General features: G+C 44.1%; 2 protein-coding genes and 1 pseudogene across 3 annotated transcripts; 2 read left to right on the forward strand and 1 right to left on the reverse strand.

The window, feature by feature from the left end:
* Positions 1–168: 168 nt before the first annotated feature.
* Positions 169–2,866, forward strand: LOC120704441 (peptidyl-prolyl cis-trans isomerase CYP19-4-like). 2 transcript variants are annotated; one of them, XM_039988834.1, is made up of 7 exons: positions 169–563; positions 839–908; positions 1,310–1,357; positions 1,447–1,470; positions 1,924–2,106; positions 2,319–2,394; positions 2,519–2,866. In XM_039988834.1, the coding sequence occupies exons 1-7, from the start codon at positions 456–458 to the stop codon at positions 2,655–2,657; spliced, it is 648 nt and encodes a 215-aa protein (XP_039844768.1). In that variant the 5' UTR covers positions 169–455; the 3' UTR covers positions 2,658–2,866. The 2 variants fall into 2 exon arrangements, with proteins under 2 accessions (XP_039844768.1, XP_039844767.1); XM_039988833.1 differs by having other exon boundaries at positions 360–578.
* A 946-nt stretch (positions 2,867–3,812) lies between these two features.
* LOC120702289 lies at positions 3,813–5,716 on the forward strand (annotated as a pseudogene).
* A 4,670-nt stretch (positions 5,717–10,386) lies between these two features.
* LOC120704444 (protein METHYLENE BLUE SENSITIVITY 1-like) lies at positions 10,387–11,288 on the reverse strand. The gene has a single exon (XM_039988838.1). It carries the CDS (start codon positions 11,173–11,175, stop codon positions 10,843–10,845), a length of 333 nt encoding a protein of 110 aa, XP_039844772.1. The 5' UTR covers positions 11,176–11,288; the 3' UTR covers positions 10,387–10,842.
* Between the last annotated feature and the right edge of the window lie 7,438 nt (positions 11,289–18,726).

An 18,726-nucleotide genomic window follows, 5' to 3' on the forward strand; every position in this document is an offset into this window, starting at 1 on the left:
CTCGAGTTTTTTTCTATAAAAAGAAAAGATGAAATTGTGTTGAACCTGTCCTGAACGTGGAGCTGGCGACGTCGCTGGTGGACGTGGAGGAGAGAGATCAGATACAGGAGGAGGCACTACTTTGGGAACCGGGCATGAGAGAGGGAGAAATTTTGATAACCGTGCGAGACAGGCGAGATGAGAATCGCTAGCGAGTGCCTTTTTATACTGTTCACCGATTAAAAAAACCAAATCGTTAGCCAAATCGTCCACCGTTGCGGAAGTAACCAACTCTCTGACATGTGGGACTGACTTCTCGCGTCTGCCCCATTCGTCAGCCAGCGCAGCTACTCCTCTTCCTCGGTTCCTCCCCATATTTGGTCGTGGCCTCGTGGACTGCAGAGTGAAGCAGCCAACCAGATCTAGAATTCTCTGGACCCCATCGGCGGCGGCGGCGAGGAGAGCACCGACCGGAGATGGCGCCGAGCGGGTGGAGGAGGAGCGCGGGGGCGCGGTCCGTCTGGCGCCCCGCCACGGTGTGCCTGTGGCTCGCGGTTGCCGCCGCCGCCCTGACGCTCGCCCAGGTGCTCGTCAACCTAGTCCGTCCCGTGCCCACCCGCCCATAGTTTGCACCTCTCCTCTCCTCTATGCGTGTTTGTTTGCGCGATCTGATCTGATTAGCACGCGGTGACAGTTCTAGCTATTCGTCGATTTGATTATTTGCGACGGTTGCGGTAGTGTCAGAATCTGTTAGATGCGGATCTAAGTAGCTGGCCAGTGTGTTTGTTGCTGATCCGTTGTCTCTGTATGGATAATTGGTATGGGTGTGCATCCTGAATTTATTTTTTCTGGGTTTCAGGCGAAGAAGGACCTGACGGAGGTCACCCACAAGGTCTACTTCGATATCGAGATTGACGGCAAGCCCGCAGGTTTGTGGTGACTAGCTTTCTCTTGTTCCACAGTCAGATCAGCACGCGATGCTGCATCTCTGTGGAGTAAAAGGGCAACTTTAGAATGTCTTCTTGACTAGCTATTTTGGTCCCATTACTGATGTTACACTTAAACATGGATTGATATCATCTGCTCTACCACCAATAAGCACAGTATAAAGTGATTTGCTTCTGTTGTATGTCATTTAGAGTGATTGCTGCTACTAGGATTATCCAAAATTTGATTTCGATTTGATGTCTGTATATTTTGTTGGCATGATTTCTTTAGTCTTGTTTGTATCAAGGAAAAATGCAGACATGACGAATGTTTGTGTCTGAATATTGCTCTGCTTATTAACTGACTGACCCATTGATGTTTAATATCTTCTTAACTTTAACAGGTCGGATTGTCATGGGACTCTTCGGGAAGACTGTTCCTAAAACAGCAGGTATTATCCGCCTATTTCTCAATGCATAACTGTTTTCTTATATGAGATAAAAGAAATACTAATCATCCCTACATCTCCTTTTCCTGCAGAAAACTTCCGAGCGCTTTGCACAGGTATGTTAAGACATTGTTATTACCCAATCTGCTTGTTAGAGTTTTGAGATGATTAATCTCATGGAAGCCTGGCATACTTAATAAGACCTGCACCATCCAAACATTTTTTTTTGTCATGTGGCATAAAATAGTTTTGTCTGATTGTTAGGTAGCTTAACCAATCAAAGTTTGCATGCTTCTCCAAACAAGCAAGCAAAAAAAAAAATGCACATTCTGAATCTTATTTTATGGGAAAAGTGAAAATGAGTAACCAAATTACAATATGTGTTGTTGCATTTATCGTATACAAGTATACAATACCATTATTTATTACATATAATCAAAAGAGGTCCCGTTCTGAATAGTGATTAGTTCTACAATCTGTGAAATAGCTTTCTGAGTGTTGTCTTTCAAAATAGGTCAATTCACTTGTTTGGATTTGGTTTAATGTGACTCAACTTTCTTGTTATACAGGAGAGAAAGGAGTTGGCAAAAGTGGCAAACCTCTCCACTACAAGGGAAGCACATTCCACAGAATCATCCCCAGCTTCATGCTCCAAGGAGGTGACTTCACTCTTGGTGATGGAAGGGGTGGTGAATCCATCTATGGCTTGAAGTTCGCTGATGAGAACTTCAAGATCAAGCACACTGGGCCAGGTGATCAACTGTCTTGGAATTTTATACTTGACCCTACGAAAAGAGATCCTTATGACCTTATAGTTACCTTTGACTTGGACATTGTCTGAGTGGTTTCTAGGACCTTGAATAGCTGTTTTTCTTGAAAATCACATTGATGCCTAGGATTGTTTTAATTCAAGTATTAAGCTTGTTAAATCCATTAATTGTTGGTTGACTGGTTGTTGGATCAGGCCTTTTGTCCATGGCCAATGCCGGGAGAGATACAAATGGATCCCAGTTTTTCATCACCACTGTAACCACAAGCTGGTAAGTGAATATTAACTGGTCTTTGTTATAGTGAACTGATTGTCTCCAATTTTGACTGAAGAATGTCTTAATCCATTCAAGATGTATGCTGATCATCAACCACGCTTCTTTTTATGTGTGCTAGGTTGGATGGGAAGCATGTTGTGTTTGGCAAGGTGCTGTCTGGGATGGATGTCGTCTACAAGGTCGAAGCTGAAGGCCGGCAGAGTGGGCAGCCAAAGAGCAAGGTTGTCATAGCAGATAGCGGCGAGCTGCCAATGTGATGATATGTACTAGTATTCTGATGAAAAAATAAGAAGTTGCTGCCGCTATTTATCTTCTAGAACTGGCTATAGTGGTCTGTTTTGCGGAAACTGGTCTTTACCAGATTCACTTTACTGCAGGGACTCGCGTATTTACTTAGTTGGAAAGTTTAAAAGATGAGCTATAGCGAATGGTGTCTCGATTCTGCATTGTTTTCAGTTTCATCTGTAAGAATTTTTTTGTGGTTGTTTAGCCGCTACGCCTCTTCAGAAGTTAAAATGTTCTATAGCATACTGAATCGAATGAGCTTGACTGATGCGTTGGGCGAAGACTCCATGGAATCAAGAAGACTGCAAGCATTGATAATAGCATGAACAGTTTTAATTTCTACTCTCCTTGCAGAGGAACTGCATGTGCTCATGTCATTGGTATTAACGAGGTCTCGTATTGCGTGACCCACCTCAAACGTCACAATTTTTTTCCTTTTTCTGCTGTTGTTTTGATTATGGCATCCTCTTCCAAATAGGCTAATAAATAGAGAGCCTTTGGGCTTAGATTTTTATCTTATTCTTAGAAAGAAAATCTTATCCAGATACCTTGTCTCCTCTAGCGTGATACTGTGATCAACACCCCTCCCTCTTGCCGTCCTATTTTTCTCTCCACCTCACTAGTGTTTAGGGTAAAATTAACTAAATTGCATAGTTTAGGGGGTAAATTAAATGCTATAGTTTGGGATGTTATTCAGACTTTGAGTAAATTGAACTCTGCACTATCCGCAAAAGGTTGGTTTGGACTGACATACTCCCTCCTTCCCATAATATAAGAATTTCTAGTTGTGTACTAGATTTATTGCATCTTCAATGTATCTGGACAAGTACTTGTCTGATACATTAGAGATGCTATGAACCTGGACATCTAAAAACATAGATAGGAATGCTTATATTGTGGGACAGAGGGAGTAGAGAGTATGGAAGCTGCACCACGCCGCCGATATATGGAAGAACTCGATCGTACGGAAAAAAAACTAATCCTCCGTTCAGGGGAAAAACGTGAGAAGAAGATGAATAATAGCAGCGTGACACCGGAAGAGAAAGCGGCAATGGCGGCAGCTGGAAAAAAAAAAAGGTGAGAAGAAGATGAATAATAGCAGTGTGACACCAGAAGAGAAAGCGGCAATGGCGGCGGCTGCTGCTGCTGATTATGCATCTTCCCCCGCTAAGACGATGATGACGACGACGAAGAAGAAGCATAACAAGATCGTCTGGCCGGAGGAGGCGGCTTCGGCGGCTGACAATGCTTCTGCCCGCCCCCGGAAGAGGAAGAGGAGGCGGAGGAAGAATCAGAAGGACGAGAGGAGGCAGTACTTGGTGATACGGCACGCTTCCAGGGATCCCTCCTACTCCCTAATCGAGGTTAAGCGCAGCGAGAAGACTACTGCTGATCATCCGGTCCCCTACCCCTACCACGTCGCGTTCTTGGACAGCGAGTTCGACAGGGGCTTCGCCGCCATGTGCACGGATCAGCGCTCGTGGATCGTCGGGGTCGGCGGCTTCCCTGGCCGCGTAGAAGACGGGCCGCCGTTTCGCCAGGCGGAGACCATCGTGTTCGACTGCCAAGGGCCCGCCCCCCACCTCACCCAAGTATTTGCCGCTTGCCTTCGCCGTCGGCGCGAGGGTGTACGCCCTCACCCGCATCCCTTCCATATGAGCGGTGCCCAACGGTCCACCCTGGTTCGAGGTCCTCGACCTCTCCGACGCCGCCTGCGTCGACGGCCGGCTTACCAACTGCTCCTGGCGCACCTTGACACCACACCTCCGCCCTTGTTCCCCGTCCTGGATGAGGAGGAGCTGGACCTGCTCGACGAGGCGCCATGGTCGGCGATTCTCGAGTCCTACGCTGTGGTTGGCCACCACATACTGCTCTCATCGGCAGCGGGAGGTCCTTGCACCGGCACGGTGGCGTTCGATTCGTCTGCGGAGGAGTGGCACTTCGTGGATCGCGAGAAGAACCTGCCTTTCGTCGGCGAAGCCGTCCCATACGGCCGCCACTTCCTCGGCAGATCGAGGAGCAAAGAATCCAAAGACCTCGCCGCCTACGACATCAGCGTGGCGAAGACGGGCACCGAGCGGACGCTGTCCATCGTGGAGGTCCCTCTTACTCTCATCGAGGATGACTCGCCGGTGACGTATGCCCAGTTCTTCTCTTGCTTGGGCAATGGTATCTTGTGCGCCACAGGTTGTGGGACCAAATCAACGTCCTGCAGAGTAGAGAAAGAGGATGAAGATGTCTACATCCGTTTGTACAAGCCTGTCAATGCAGAAGAGACACAGCAGGGTGGAATCGTGCTATCCAGCGAATGCTCTGTGTATTACTTCAAGCTTCATGAGCCATATTACGAGCTGGTTACCCCAACGCTCGTTGCTGCTCCATGCATTGCTATCTAGTAAGCCTGCTTTCTTTCATCTAGTTGCTCAACTCATTATAAAATAAATGTGCACTCCTTCACATGCCAGTCTCAGTGCACAGTTATCTAGATTAAAAATTAGATAATTGTGACAGTTGAATTTTATGGGAATGAGCAAAATTGATGAATTTAATGCCTTAACCTCCACTGAGACTAGCCTCACAATATACACCGGATTGGCGACCTTGTGTTTTGATTATTGATCAGTTCCGGGATCAACGCTAATTAAACTTGGGCGCTTTAAACTAATACAGCTCATCAACAAATGTACTCCCTTTACTGAATCATTAATAAATACCTTCACAATACCAGCTGGTTATGGGCCTAGAATAAAGATGACAAGACCACCGAAAGTTTTTTCCAGGGATTCTTACAGAGGTGTCTCTTCAAATAATGCAGGTGCTTTGGGTGTTTTCTGATCTACTTGGGAGCGACCCATTGGACTGTCTTTTGGCATTTTTCTTCTCAATTCAAGCTCGAGTCTCATTTAAGAAGCATGGAAGACTTAATTGCTTTAAATAAACTGGATTGGCATTGTGCTATTACAACACAATTTGTGTTCCTGTGTACCTTGTGTCTAATATACTCTGTACTCCCTCCGTCCCGCAAAGACTGTTCGTTTAGAAATTTCAAACATACTACTAGTAGTGCAAAATGATCATGTTACCCCTAATTAACTATAGCATTTGTGATTGAAGACCGTGTTTTTTATTTGGTTCTCTAGATCCTCGATAAATGCAAATGCATTGAAACTAAAAAGAAAGACCTACTTAAGCATTTGATTGGCTCCATACTCTTCCCTATGCAATTATGTCTTGGTATTTGATATTGGTTTAATTAGATGGACTTTACTATAATCTAAACGAACAATCTTTGTGGGATAAAATTTGAAGGCTATATGAACAGTCTTTGCGGGACAGAGGGAGTCTGTGCCATTGATAGCAAAGATTTGTCAGAAACAAGGTTTTAAATAACCGGCTATAGCTGCCGCTATAGCCGGATTTAGCCTTTTAGGAGCATAAACGCTAGGAGAAGGTCCATTTGGCGCTAAGTAGGATAGCCTGCTAATAACCCGCTATAGCCAGCTAAATCAGCTAAATTACCATATCTGAGCCCATTAAATTTTGACTGGAGATCGAATGGGTCGCTGTCGCTGGCCGGCCTGCTAAACACAGTGCATCATTTAGGCCCAAAATAGAACCATGTATAAATAGCTGGCCACGCTCTCTAACCCTAAGCACCCTAAGCACTGCTCAGTCTGTCCCACTCGTTTCTCTCGATTCCTCGCAAGCGGCGGCGGCGGAGTTCATTACTGGAAATAGATGATGTCCTTTTAGATAATGGCAATGAGTTCATTACTGGAGTTGTACCACCAGATAATGAAGATCAAGAAAGTGGAGATAGAGCAGCAGCAGAAACACAACCACAATCCAAAAGGAAGAGGATTGTGCAACCAAGGAAGAAGAAAATTCGGAGCATTCAGTCTTTAATGCGTAATACAGAGCAGCTTGAAGCATCTATTTCATCTTCAGAATCAGAAGCTGATGAAGATGGTAACGATTCAATGCATGGGCAAAGTTCTGATTCTGCTGGTGATGATTAGACGGGTAGAAATGATCAGATGCCACTGATGTGTATCAACTTCATATTTATGCTTTCAGTTTGTTTGTGTGAAACTGTGAACTCATTTCTTCGTCGGTCTGTCGTTTGTGTTAGACTTATGGTTGTTGCATCATCTGAACTTTGTGTTAGATTTGTGAAAGCATGAAGTTGAAGTCCTATGTTGTTTCTCTACATGATGAATTGATGATGTACTGAATATTCTGAAACTGTGAACTTGATTTGCAAAACAGCTAAATGGATTAGCTAAGGCTATAGCCGGATATAGCCTTTTCTTAGCCTTTGAAAAGGTAGCCGCTAAGGACCTTAGCAAGATATTTAAAACCTTGGTCAGAAATTGAGAAACAAATTGAAGTACACATGTATATTTTAGAAAGCAAGTGTTGCACAAACTAAAATTTTCAGTGGAAGATAAAATGGGCCAAAAATAGAGGCATCAATTGCAGCAAAAAAGGCTTGGGGCTGTGCTGCTTGGAAGAGGCACGTGTATATTTTAGAAAGTAAGTGTTTCACAAGTTAAAATTTTTAGTTGAAGATAAAAATGGGCCAAAAATAGAGGCATCAATTGCAGCAGAAAAGCGATGGTTTGGAACGGGAGGAGGTTTTACAGGGCAGAGGGCATGTACCAGACAGGGCCATTCCTAATGGCATCTTTTAGTGGGGAGGACCTAGGATATGCAGATTTTTGCACTGCCTCAAACATTGTGATTTTAGCAACCTCCAAGAACCTGCAAGTACAGACTTCATACTCAAGCAGATAATAAAATCATAAGTTATCATGTGTGCTAGTTCTATTTTGATTTGCTACTTCACTGTATTTTTATTATATTTCCCAAATTGACCATGGTATATCATGAACTTTCCCATACTTGCATCTTCTTACTTTTTTAAACTGGTAATGGATGTTTACGCAGAAACAAGTTTCCAAGTATCTAACACAGTCCATTTTCGTTTGTGCAGCAGCTATCGAGATTCTATCAGCATACACCCAACACTAATGCAATGGTAGTTCGTAATGGTAATCAGGGCACCTTAATGTGTTAGTACTGATAAACTTGTGTTCGTACTTGCTTCCTGAACTTTCTATAAATTTGTGTGTCGATTCGTACTGAGTTGCCAGCTTCTTGTTGCTACCATCTTGTATGGTGCTTATCGTATTTGCACCATCTCTGCATGTCTTTTGCCTTGATCAAACACCTTGTGTGGGCAAATAAAATAGCCGTCCTGTACTTTGTACTTTCTGAAGCTCTTCCTCAGAATCCGATATCAGCAGAAGTCAGTAAAATGTTTTCCCATCAGGGCCCTTCTTATTTATCTACACTCGAATGCGTTCTTCTAATTGTCTCTACTTCCAGTTCACCCAACTACTAACTTTGCAATCGCTCATCTAAACTCAAAAGACATGAATCATCTATTATTATTGTCTTTATTAACTTGCATTTATCTTTTGCGTCAGATTGTTCTTTCAAGCATAGGAACTGACGCTGCAACATGACTGAACTGTCAGGCATGTGAACTGAAGCTGCACCATACTAGGAGAGTAATAGGTGTGGCAAAGACTTCCGTGATGATAGACCCAAAACGTATTTTGTGCATTCAGGAGAAAATCAAAATGTTACTCCTAGGGCCGATATCGTAATTTCAATTTGCTGCAATGTTCGCTCTTGCCTCTTATGTGTGTTTTTATCCTCCCTATGTTTCAAATCTTGTCCGCGGCTCCGGCAATCTAAATTTTTTTGTACAGTTGCATAGTGTAAGATATGCATTCTAAAAAGTATATTTTCATATTACGTAGTGTAATATGTGCATAATAAAAAGTATATTTTCACTAGGAAGCATATTGTACATAACTGCTGCTTGCTGATCAAATTAATTTTATACAACTGGTTAACGTTTTGAGCAGTCAAAAAAAATTATACAACCGAGTTTCATAACTTGCATGCCTTGCAGCTTGTCATTTGGACATTTGTTCCAGATGCTATCCAATGGAAGTTCACACCGCCAACTTAAGGCCTTGAGCATCAGTTGTTGTAAACGCCAGCATTGCCTATCTTCAAAATGAAGGCATCTGTTTGCGGGTATGAATTAGTGCAAGACAGGTGACCCCTGGACGCAGTATTCAAGGTACCAAGTAAATGGATAAAAAGTCCAATTAGTTTAAGTAAGCATTCCAAAGTTTAAAATTATATGAATATAAACTTTTTTAAAAAAAAGATACACCATCTTCAATTATGCTACTCATCTAATAGGAATGCCTTTCAGAACACTGGGACTCTGTACAAAAGGATAAGGATCATGTTGGGTTAATGAAATGTCTAAAAAAATTGTAAACTTGACCGAACTGCAAAGTCAACATGTAGTTAACCATGTGCAGAGGAATTCAAATCACTAGATAAAAATAAGTATTGTAAACGTCCTTGTACCGTTGACTGCAACTCCAGTATTTACATATCACTTGGTAAAACAAAAAGTTCCTTTCTGATTCTAGTCCCAATACTGCAATACTTAAGGTGATTCAGGTGAACACTTCTGCAATGACAAATCCAACGTGAGAATGAAAGTAATACTCCAAGTGTCAGCACTACGTTTAAAGAAAATTAAAAGGGGGATAAGTCATCTATGTCCATGTGTTTTGGAATTTGTCTAGCAGGTAGCAGCAAACAGCATTTGGTGACTAACTCATACACCAATTCTTTAAACACATCATTGCCTAATTTTGGATGATCAGCTTTACAAAAGGATATGTTTGCTGGTACAAATTAGTGTAATATACAAGTAATCATGATCGCAGTAAGCAGTCAAGTTACCAAAACAAATGAATAAATGTTCAGTTACACTGAGGGGCCATTGTAACTTATAAGCTTGGGACTTGGAAGACTTTAAATCTGTACATCGCTGAAACAGCATATCCAACTTCAATTGACAGTCTGGTGATGCAATATTATCATGACCCAGGAGTACTGCTTATACTCGTGAGCAAACAGTTCCCCTCAGGAGGCCAAGTAGAAATTACACCATATAGTGGTGCATAATCATCAATATGGCATACTAATCATGGTAAACAAAAGATACATGGTTATCAATTAGCTACTAATCTCACATGAATGCCTTTCAGCACATTGTCTAGAAATTCAGATTGTTGGATCTAGCAAACAACTAATACCCATGCATAAATAGTAAAGTTTGTCTAACGATGAACTCAAGACGTGTGGAGGAACTCAAAATCACTAGATGAACAAAGCCATGCCCTTGGACTACTGACTGCAGCTCCAAAATTTGACTATCACTCAAACGCAACTGTCCTTCAGTTAGTCACAACACCGCTACTTGGATCTAGCAAACAATTAATACCCATGCATAAATAGTAAAGTTTGTCTAACGATGAACTCAAGAAGTGTGGAGGAACTCAAAATCACTAGATGAACAAAGCAATGTCCTTGGACCATTGACTGCAGCTCCAAAATTTGACTATCACTCAAACGCAACTGTCCTTCAGTTAGTCACAACACTGCTACTTGTTAAAGATGAGTTTTCTTTTAAGGTAGAGATACAAACTATTATCCCATGGAGAGGCAATTGTCCTCAGAAGTCCCAAGGGAATAAACAAAACAGGTGAAGAAGTGGCTAGAGTATATACGACAATATCAATTATATACAGATGAAAATATAAGATCTGACTCATGAAACCCTGACTGAAGCAAAACACCCAACAATTGCCAAAACAATATTAATTGTCCAACTTCACTTGCCAGTAAAAGTAAAAGAAAATAAACAAGCAACATATTTGCGCCATTGATCCAGGAGACCCGATCGACATTAACAGTAGTAGCAGCCGTCACCAGCATCACGGCCAAGCAACACATAATTAACCGTGCCGAGTTGCCGGCGACGAGATTGAAACAAATAGGCAGCGGAGCCATAGCCACAGTATAGTTAACACGTCTATCACATGACACAAGCAGCAGCAGTAACGAAAAGTAGCAGCAGAGTAGTAGTACACCGCCGAAGGCCGACCGCGGCAGCGGCCACCGGAGGGCCGGAGGCGGTAGTTTGATTGATTATAGATCGGGTTGGTGGGTGGGGTTGGAATTGGAGGGAATTACCCCAAGGAAGCAAGCAAGCTACTTCTTGAGGCTGCCGCGGACGCCAGGCTTGGGCTTGGAGTTGGAGGAGGTGGCCTCCCCGGCGGCGGGGGTGGAGGAGTGGAGGTTGAGGAGCTTCTCCGGCTCGAAGGGGAGCTTGGGGTGGCGCGCCTCGTGGTGGATCTGCATGGACTTGATGTCGGGCGCCGGGGTGCGGCAGAGCGGGCAGGCCAGCTTGGCGTGGCCGCCCTTGTCCTGCCCCAGCCGGTCCGCCTGCCCCGCCTTGCCGCCGCCCCGGTTCGTCATCGCCGCGTCGATCTTCGCGGCGATCTCCTTGGCCGTGTGCTTCTTCGGCTTCGCCTTGCCCGTCATCCCCGACGCGCTCCCCTCTTCCCTCTCTCGCCGCCGCCGCCGCCGCCGCCGCGCCCTTTCCTAACCCTACTTGCCTTTGTGTTCTTCGCGGTGATGGGCGAGAGGAGGAACGGACCCGGGGCGGGGGCGGCCAATTATTAGGTTCCTGCGGGCGCCCACGGCTCCTCCCCGCGGCGGTCGTCGTCCTCCTTCCGCCGTCGGATCTGGAACTCGCGGTCCAGATGGTGTGGACCCTAAGCCCCAGGGTTTATCTCTCGGAGTCTCTGTATCTGGAAATTGTTTAGTGTACGACATAAAGCGTTCTACTCACTCCGTTTCAAATCATAAGTCGATTGACTTTTTCAACTCCAAGTTTAATCACTCGTCTTATTTAAAAATTTATGCAAAACATCACTTCTTTTGTTGTGGATTGCTTTATCAATACAAGTTCTTCAAGAGTGATTTAAATTTGACTATGTTTGCACAAATTTTTTGAATAAGACGAGTGGTCAAATTTGATGTCAAAAAAATCAAACGACCTATAATTTAGAACGGAGGAAGTACTAAAGTAAAGTATGGGCCATGTAGGGATGCAAGTCCCACATTTTTTTTCATTGGGTCGACCCAAAATTTGATAAAAGGAACTAGAATGACATGCTAAGTAATTAATTTAAGAGAAAAAAATGAACTAGAATGAGAAATCCAAAAATACCAATGGGTACCCACTTACATCCCTAGAGTCATGGCTCGCATGCCTGATATTTTCGTCTACTATCATATTCAAGTTCTTAGATATTCTACTTCAAAAAAAAAGTTCTTAGATATCCGCCGAATCCTTATGAAAAATTGTGTCATTCTGGCGTAATTCAAGAATGTCTCGTTTTGGAAGCGCAGGATGTACGACAAAATAAGGGCAAACACATTTATGTCGTTTTAAAGACAATTTTATACAGTAACACATAATCTCGAGATGACTTACCATATAACTTCTATATGCAATAGCTTGTCTTTTTAGTTGTCTCATAGTTATACCACACCTCTTGATTTTTTTAATAAAATTTAAAAAATATTTTGAGTTGCATGTCAATAACAACTCGTACAATGGTGGGATATAGTCTCATACTCCTAAATTTTAGTCTATGAGACGATTGTTTCGTGAGGCAACCACCTTCTTCTCTCACCTCGCTCTCTCCTCCACATCACTAAAAATCATATGTGGCATTGTATGAGACTACCTATATGAGACTGTTGGCATGTAGCAATATATCTGCTTTAAGGCCAGTGTTAGAGTCCTTTTTTTTCTAAAGAAAAATAGGGCTGACGAAGGAGGTAAGAAAAGTGAAAGAGGAAACCACTTCAATTTCCAATCGATGGTGCTCTGTCTAAGAGCAAGGCTAATGATTTAGCCCGCTGCTGGCTGCGAGAATTTTTGCAGCTTGTCTCTCAGTCTACTTGTATAGTGATTTAGCTCTCCATCATTAATACATGGCTCACTTGTCTCTCTCACAAAGTTTTTTAGTTTCTATGCTCAAGCTGGCTATAAATTTATAACCTGCTTCCCTTTTCTCTCTCTTTTTCTCTCATCCATCTCAACATTTAGCCAGTTTTCAGCCTTTTATTATACTTGCTCTAACCTGTTATGATTCGGAAAGTGAGTTACATATGCTGCCTAGATAGAGGGAGAGGGAACTAGGGGAAAGTCCGCTAATCGACGCTGAAGATGACTGTCCGATGAAACAAAACGGTGGTACCGCGAACATACTCCCTCCTTCCCTGTTTATAAGGCATACACGTATATCAAAATTCAAACCTTGTCATCTTTGACCAATAATTTGACTATTAAAATTTTATTTTTATAATGCAAATTTCATATGATTGGATTCATAATCAAATATATTTAACAATGATTATAAATTTATAATCAAAAGTGATATAATATATGATAAATAAATGGTCAAAATGTTGTTTAGAAGACCGTGTCATGTTCCACCATGCCTTATAAACGGGGAAGGAGGGAGTAGTAGTTGGAGATAGAAAAAAAGTTCAATTTACTTCCTTCAAATATAGCTAGGAGTAATATTTTAATTTTCTCCCGAATGTACAAAATACATTGGGTCCATCATCACGGAAGAACAGTGTTACTCTACTAGTTGTTGGGAATCAATTTATTGGTGATCAACACTAGTAACCGCCGGTGACGGTTACTTGCCCGAAGGGCTTCACACCCTTTCATCATGTATATATATGTACAAACAGATCAATGTAATAGACAGAGATTTCACTCTTGTCATTTGTCTCTCATTTGTGTCTCTCAAATATATTTGTGAACTACTACTCTAAACACGTTATTAGCACTTTGGCTCTCCACCGAACGTGAATACAATGGCAAAGAACAAAGGGAGTTCGCGAGAAGATTGAGAGACGTTTCTTGCACTACGACGACGCATATCGTTTGCCATGTTTTGGATCGGTGAAGAAGCAAGCAATTTTTACTTTTGGCTTCTCCATCGGCGGTGAGTGGTTCATCTTATGGAACTTTCTACTCGTTCTTGCCGCTGAGACGACGAACCAGTGGAGAAGAACGAAGAAATTAATGCCGTACTGCGACTTCATCGGCAACAACGAAGTTGGCCTAGTGCACGCAGCGGCACCAACTTGCCGGCGGCCAGAACGAGGATTCGTGGCCCCATCGATTCAAGCAGCATGGGACTGCAAATCAAACATGGTACTCCATTAATTATGTTCTTAAATTCTGATGCGGTCTTCATGGAAGATGGAACTGCCGTTCCTCTTTTCTGCATCAATATTCTTTACGGCGGTGCATGCTAACATTGGATGAGACTGAGAGAACACTACTGCCTCATCAACGTGAAAGCAATCATTCATGATCGCACTGCACAAATGACGCATGCCAACATCAATTACGAGAGAAAACAACAGAGGAAGAGAAGAGCGGTTGCAAGAATATGTCTCATCGATATGGAGAATGGTAAGCACCAAAGGTTCAACTGATTTTCGTTGGATTTGTCATGCTTCCCCTGCACTGCTCTCAATGTTAGTGCTCATCTGCACTAACGCTCCCTGGCCGTGGCAGTGCCGCCGTGGTTGTGGCCATGCTCGTCGCGGCCATCAACACAAGTTGTTGCTGCCCGTATGCGGCAGCGGCGGTCGGGGACATCGGCAGGGGCAGGGAAAGGGGCGGCGATGGCTGGAGCGGAGGCGGACAGTAACCTTGCTCGGCCACCGACCCCTATGGCTGTAAGCCGGAGCACGCGCGAGCCAGCACGGTTGCAAGCCGGAGCGGCTTCGGGCCGGCACTCGCGAACCAGCGCACCTGCCGCATGCTTGTGCCGTGGTTGCGGGCTGGCGTGGCCGCGGGTCAGCACGGCACACAGGTTGGCTTGGCCACAGGCTGCGCTCGAGGGGCTGTGCCCCGCCAACGGGCCAGCACAACGCCTAAGGTCCAAAGTAGCCTGGAGTTCTCTCTACGAGCTGCCGTAAACGAGCGGTGGCAGGACGGATTTTAGGCTTCCGTCCGGATTGAGTTCATGTATTTCTACTTGATCTCTGATATTCTTTATTATTGTACACTTGCATGTGTTAGTACTCAATTTTTGGTCTTTTTCATGTCACTGAAATTACCTTGCAATTTTAGTCTAGCCCAATTCAAATGCTTCATTCAATGCAATTCATATATTCTCTATTTTGGAATAATTTGTTCCATATTCTTGGACGTTGGTTAGACACAAGAAGTATTTTACATACTTCCGCGGAATCTACCCTATGTTTTCACATAGTGATTATTCTGAAGTGAGATTCCAACTCAGAATTTGGATAAAGTTCAACACCATCTTGGTGATAACCATGAATTCAATTTGAAGATTGAATTCGATTTGGTCTACATCAAATTAGAGATAACCTTGATTCATTTTCAAATTGGTCATACACAAGGTAGTATTTCTATACTACTGCAGGATCTACACTATGTTATACATGGTGACTATCCTCAACGTGCGTATCCAATCTTGAATTTTGAATTAGAAGGTCTACTCTATTTGGATGATCGTCCTCATAATTATTCCAATTAGTTGAGAATTTATGCTGGAATTCAAGTTAATTGAATTCGCATTGAGAATTTCTGTTAGAATCCTCTTGATTGTAACCTGTGAAGTATCATATTGCACTCTTTTCTTTTTATGAGTTTTTCCCTTGAGGTTTCTCATAGAAAAGTTTTTAATGAGGCAATATCAATACAAGGATATATGTCATATCTTCTATTTTTCCCCACGGGGTTTTTTTGGAGGAAGATATGCAGGACATATTGAAGATGTGCATTGCTTCTAAATTCGTGAGGAATTTTTGTTTTGAGCAATGGTCGTATATGCTGTGTCGTTTTCTCCTTATTTTTTCCACTGGATTTTGAAGGAGTTTTAATGGCATATGCATATATATATATAGGTTCCTCATATTTTTCCCACAGGGTTTTTTGGAGGAACTAATCAATTCATTGATATCTGGAGTTGATCAGGGGGGGGGGGGTGTTGGGAATCAATTTATTGGTGATCAACACTAGTAACCGCCGGTGACGGTTACTTGCCCAAAGGGTTTCACACCCTTTCATCATGCCCCTTCATCATGTATATATATGTACAAACAGATCAATGGAATAGACAGAGATTTCACTCTTGTCATTTGTCTCTCATTTGTGTCTCTCAAATACATTTGTGAACTACTACTCTAAACACTAGTATGTTGCAGCTTCAGTTCACACGCCTGAAAGAACAATCATGTTGCATCGTTAGTTCCTATGCCTGAAAGAACAATCTGACGCAAAAGATAAATGCAAGTTAATAACGACAATATATACTAACAGATGATGTATGTGTTTTGAGTTTAGATAGGCGACTGAAAAAGGAAGTAGTTAATCTAAAGTTTATTTTCAGGTACGATGGAACCTAGTTCAAATGCTCGAAATGGTAATTTAATGCTTTTGTGTGATATCTTGAAGATGACTAGGGGTGCAAAGAGGTGACCCTTATGCATGACAGCTTGTCAAGAAATATTAAATGATTTCCATGTAATTGGCTACGATTTTTTTATATTTAATTAGTTTTGATCCCTAAACTTGATCAATAGTCGATATACAAGGTTGCCAAACTAATAAACAAAAGCACAATGCCAATCCACTGTGGAAAGCATACAAAACTTAAAAGAGAAGAATGTGAGTTCAAGCATACCAAAAGACAGCCCAGTGTTTCGCTCCCAAGTAGATCCGGAATAAACCACAGAAGCACCTGCATTTGAAGAGACCTCAATTATCAACCATCCAGTATATATTGTGAAGGTACCTAATTAACCATTAGTAAAGGAGTGCACATTTATTTTTATAATGAGTTGAGCAACTAGGGGACAGAAAGCCGGCTTACTAGATAACAATGCATGGAGCGGCAACGAGTGTTGGGGTAACCAGCTGGCAATATGGCTCATGAAGCTTGAAGTAATACACAGAGCCTTTGCTGGTATTACGATTCCACCCCGCTGTGTCTCTTCTTCCCCTTCCTCTACATTGACAGGCCTGTACAAACGGATGTAGACATCTTCATCCTCTTTCTCTACTCTGCAGAATGTTGATTTGGTCCTGTGGCGCACAAGACACCATTGCCCAAGCAAGAGAAGAACTGGGCATACGTCACCGGCGAGTCATCCTCGATGAGAGTAAGAGGGACCTCCACAATGGACAGCGTCCGCTCGGTGCCCATCTTCGCCACGCTGATGTCGTAGGCGGCGAGGTCTTTGGATTCTTTGCTCCTTGATCTGCCGAGGAAGAGGCGGCCGTATGGGACAGCTTCGCCAATGAAAGGCAGGTTCTTCTCGCGATCCACGAAGTGCCATGTCTCTTCAGACACATCAAACGCGACCGTGCCAGAAGGACCTCCCCCCGCCGCCGGTGAGAGCAGTATGTAGCGGCCGACCACGGCGTAGGACTCGATCCTCGCCGTCCATGGCGCCTGGTCGAGCAGGGCCAGCTCCTCCTCGTCCATGACAGGGAACAAGGGTGGAGGTGTCAGGGTGCGCCAGGAGCAATTGGTAAGCCGGCCATCGGCGCAGGACGCGTCGGAGAGGTCGAGGACTTCGAACCAGGGTGGACCGTTGGGCACCGACCATATGCAAGGGATGTAGGTGAGGAGGTACACCCTCGTGCCGACGGTGAAGGCAAGCGGCAAATACTTGGGTGAGGTGGGAGGCGGGCCCTTGGCGATCGCCTCCGTCTTGCAGTCGAACACGATGGTCTCTGCTGGGCCAAGCGGCGGCCCGTCTTCTTCGCAGCCAGGGAAGCCGCCGACCCCGACGATCCACGAGCGCCGATCCGTGCACATGGCGGCGAAGGCCATGTTGAACTCGCCGTCCAAGAACGCGACGCGGTAGGGGGAGGGGACCGGATGACCAGCAGTCGTCTTCTCGGTGCGCTTAAGCTCGACTAGGGAGTAGGAGGGATCCCTGGAAGCGTGCCGTACCACCAAGTACTGCTTTCCTCTCCTTCTTCTGATTATCCTCCTCTGGGTGCAGGTAGAAGCATTGTCAGCCGCCTGAGCCTCCTCCTCCGGCCACACGATCTTGTTCGGCTTCTTCTTCTTCTTCTTGGCGGGGGCGGAAGCACAATCAGCAGCGGCGACGGCCGCCGCCGCTTGCTCGTCCGGCCTCATGATCTCCTTCCGCTTCTTCCTTCTCCCGTCCGGCATATCGATCTGACTCTCTCTTCTCTCTCTCTCCTTCCTCTTTAGGATGGAGAATTAGGGCTTCGTATACGAGTTGATTCATATAGGGGCGGCGGTGGCGTGGTGCCGACCCGATAGCCAGGCCGAGGCGGCAAGGCATTTTGGGCCTTCTAAATCTACCTCAATTAAGCCCTCAAAAAAATCTACCTCAATTAATTATTTGCCATCAGCCCTCAATTAGATTTTACTTCGTTACAATAATTGTAATCAACACAACGGTTCAATAATCGGATCCAGATGATCTATGTTGCAGGAAAAACAAACTTGAAGTTCCAAAAATTCGTTCACCCACCTCCCATCTACTTCGTCACATGTACGTTGTTTTGTCTATTCGCTTGCATGCTTGCTCTTAGTAACATAGTTGCTGCTGATGGCGCGTACAGGTTTATTCCATCAAATAAAGAGGAGCAAGGCCAATTTACAGTGGCGTCTGGCACGAGAGGCATACGGTGAGGTGGTAGGGAAGCTGAAGCCCGTGAGCCAGGGAACCGATAGATGCCCCTAAAACTAGATAGTTTGACATGGACTGAGGACATGTGGGAGGAACAGAGAAACACAGAGGGAAGGAGCGAGTCAGGGATTCAGGAGACAGCAGGTCGGGTTCCATTGTCACGAATAAGAACAATGGTCTTGACAAAAACCAGATGGTGCCGATTTCGTAGAAATTTAGTGTGGTTTGATTCATATTGAAAGTACTTCTATACGGTGTCGTTCCATGACCAGGTCAAATTGTGCTCTACTTTCTGAAAAGAAGGTAGCAGTGAGCACTCACGCGGTACCAAATAGCCATGCGCCA

This window comes from Panicum virgatum, chromosome 4K (assembly GCF_016808335.1).
Source record: "Panicum virgatum strain AP13 chromosome 4K, P.virgatum_v5, whole genome shotgun sequence".
NCBI classification, from domain to species: domain Eukaryota; kingdom Viridiplantae; phylum Streptophyta; class Magnoliopsida; order Poales; family Poaceae; genus Panicum; species Panicum virgatum.

What these genes read in the sequence shown, in the direction of transcription:
- LOC120704441 (XM_039988833.1), top strand. Translation starts at nt 456, where the DNA reads ATGGCGCCGAGCGGGTGGAGGAGGAGCGCGGGGGCGCGGTCCGTCTGG. An exon ending in CCCAGGTGCTCGTCAACCTA is followed by an intron (nt 579 to 838) that starts GTCCGTCCCGTG and finishes TCTGGGTTTCAG; the next exon opens with GCGAAGAAGGACCTGACGGA. An exon ending in GATCAAGCACACTGGGCCAG is followed by an intron (nt 2,107 to 2,318) that starts GTGATCAACTGT and finishes TTGTTGGATCAG; the next exon opens with GCCTTTTGTCCATGGCCAAT.
- LOC120704444 (XM_039988838.1), bottom strand. Translation starts at nt 11,175, where the DNA reads ATGACGGGCAAGGCGAAGCCGAAGAAGCACACGGCCAAGGAGATCGCC.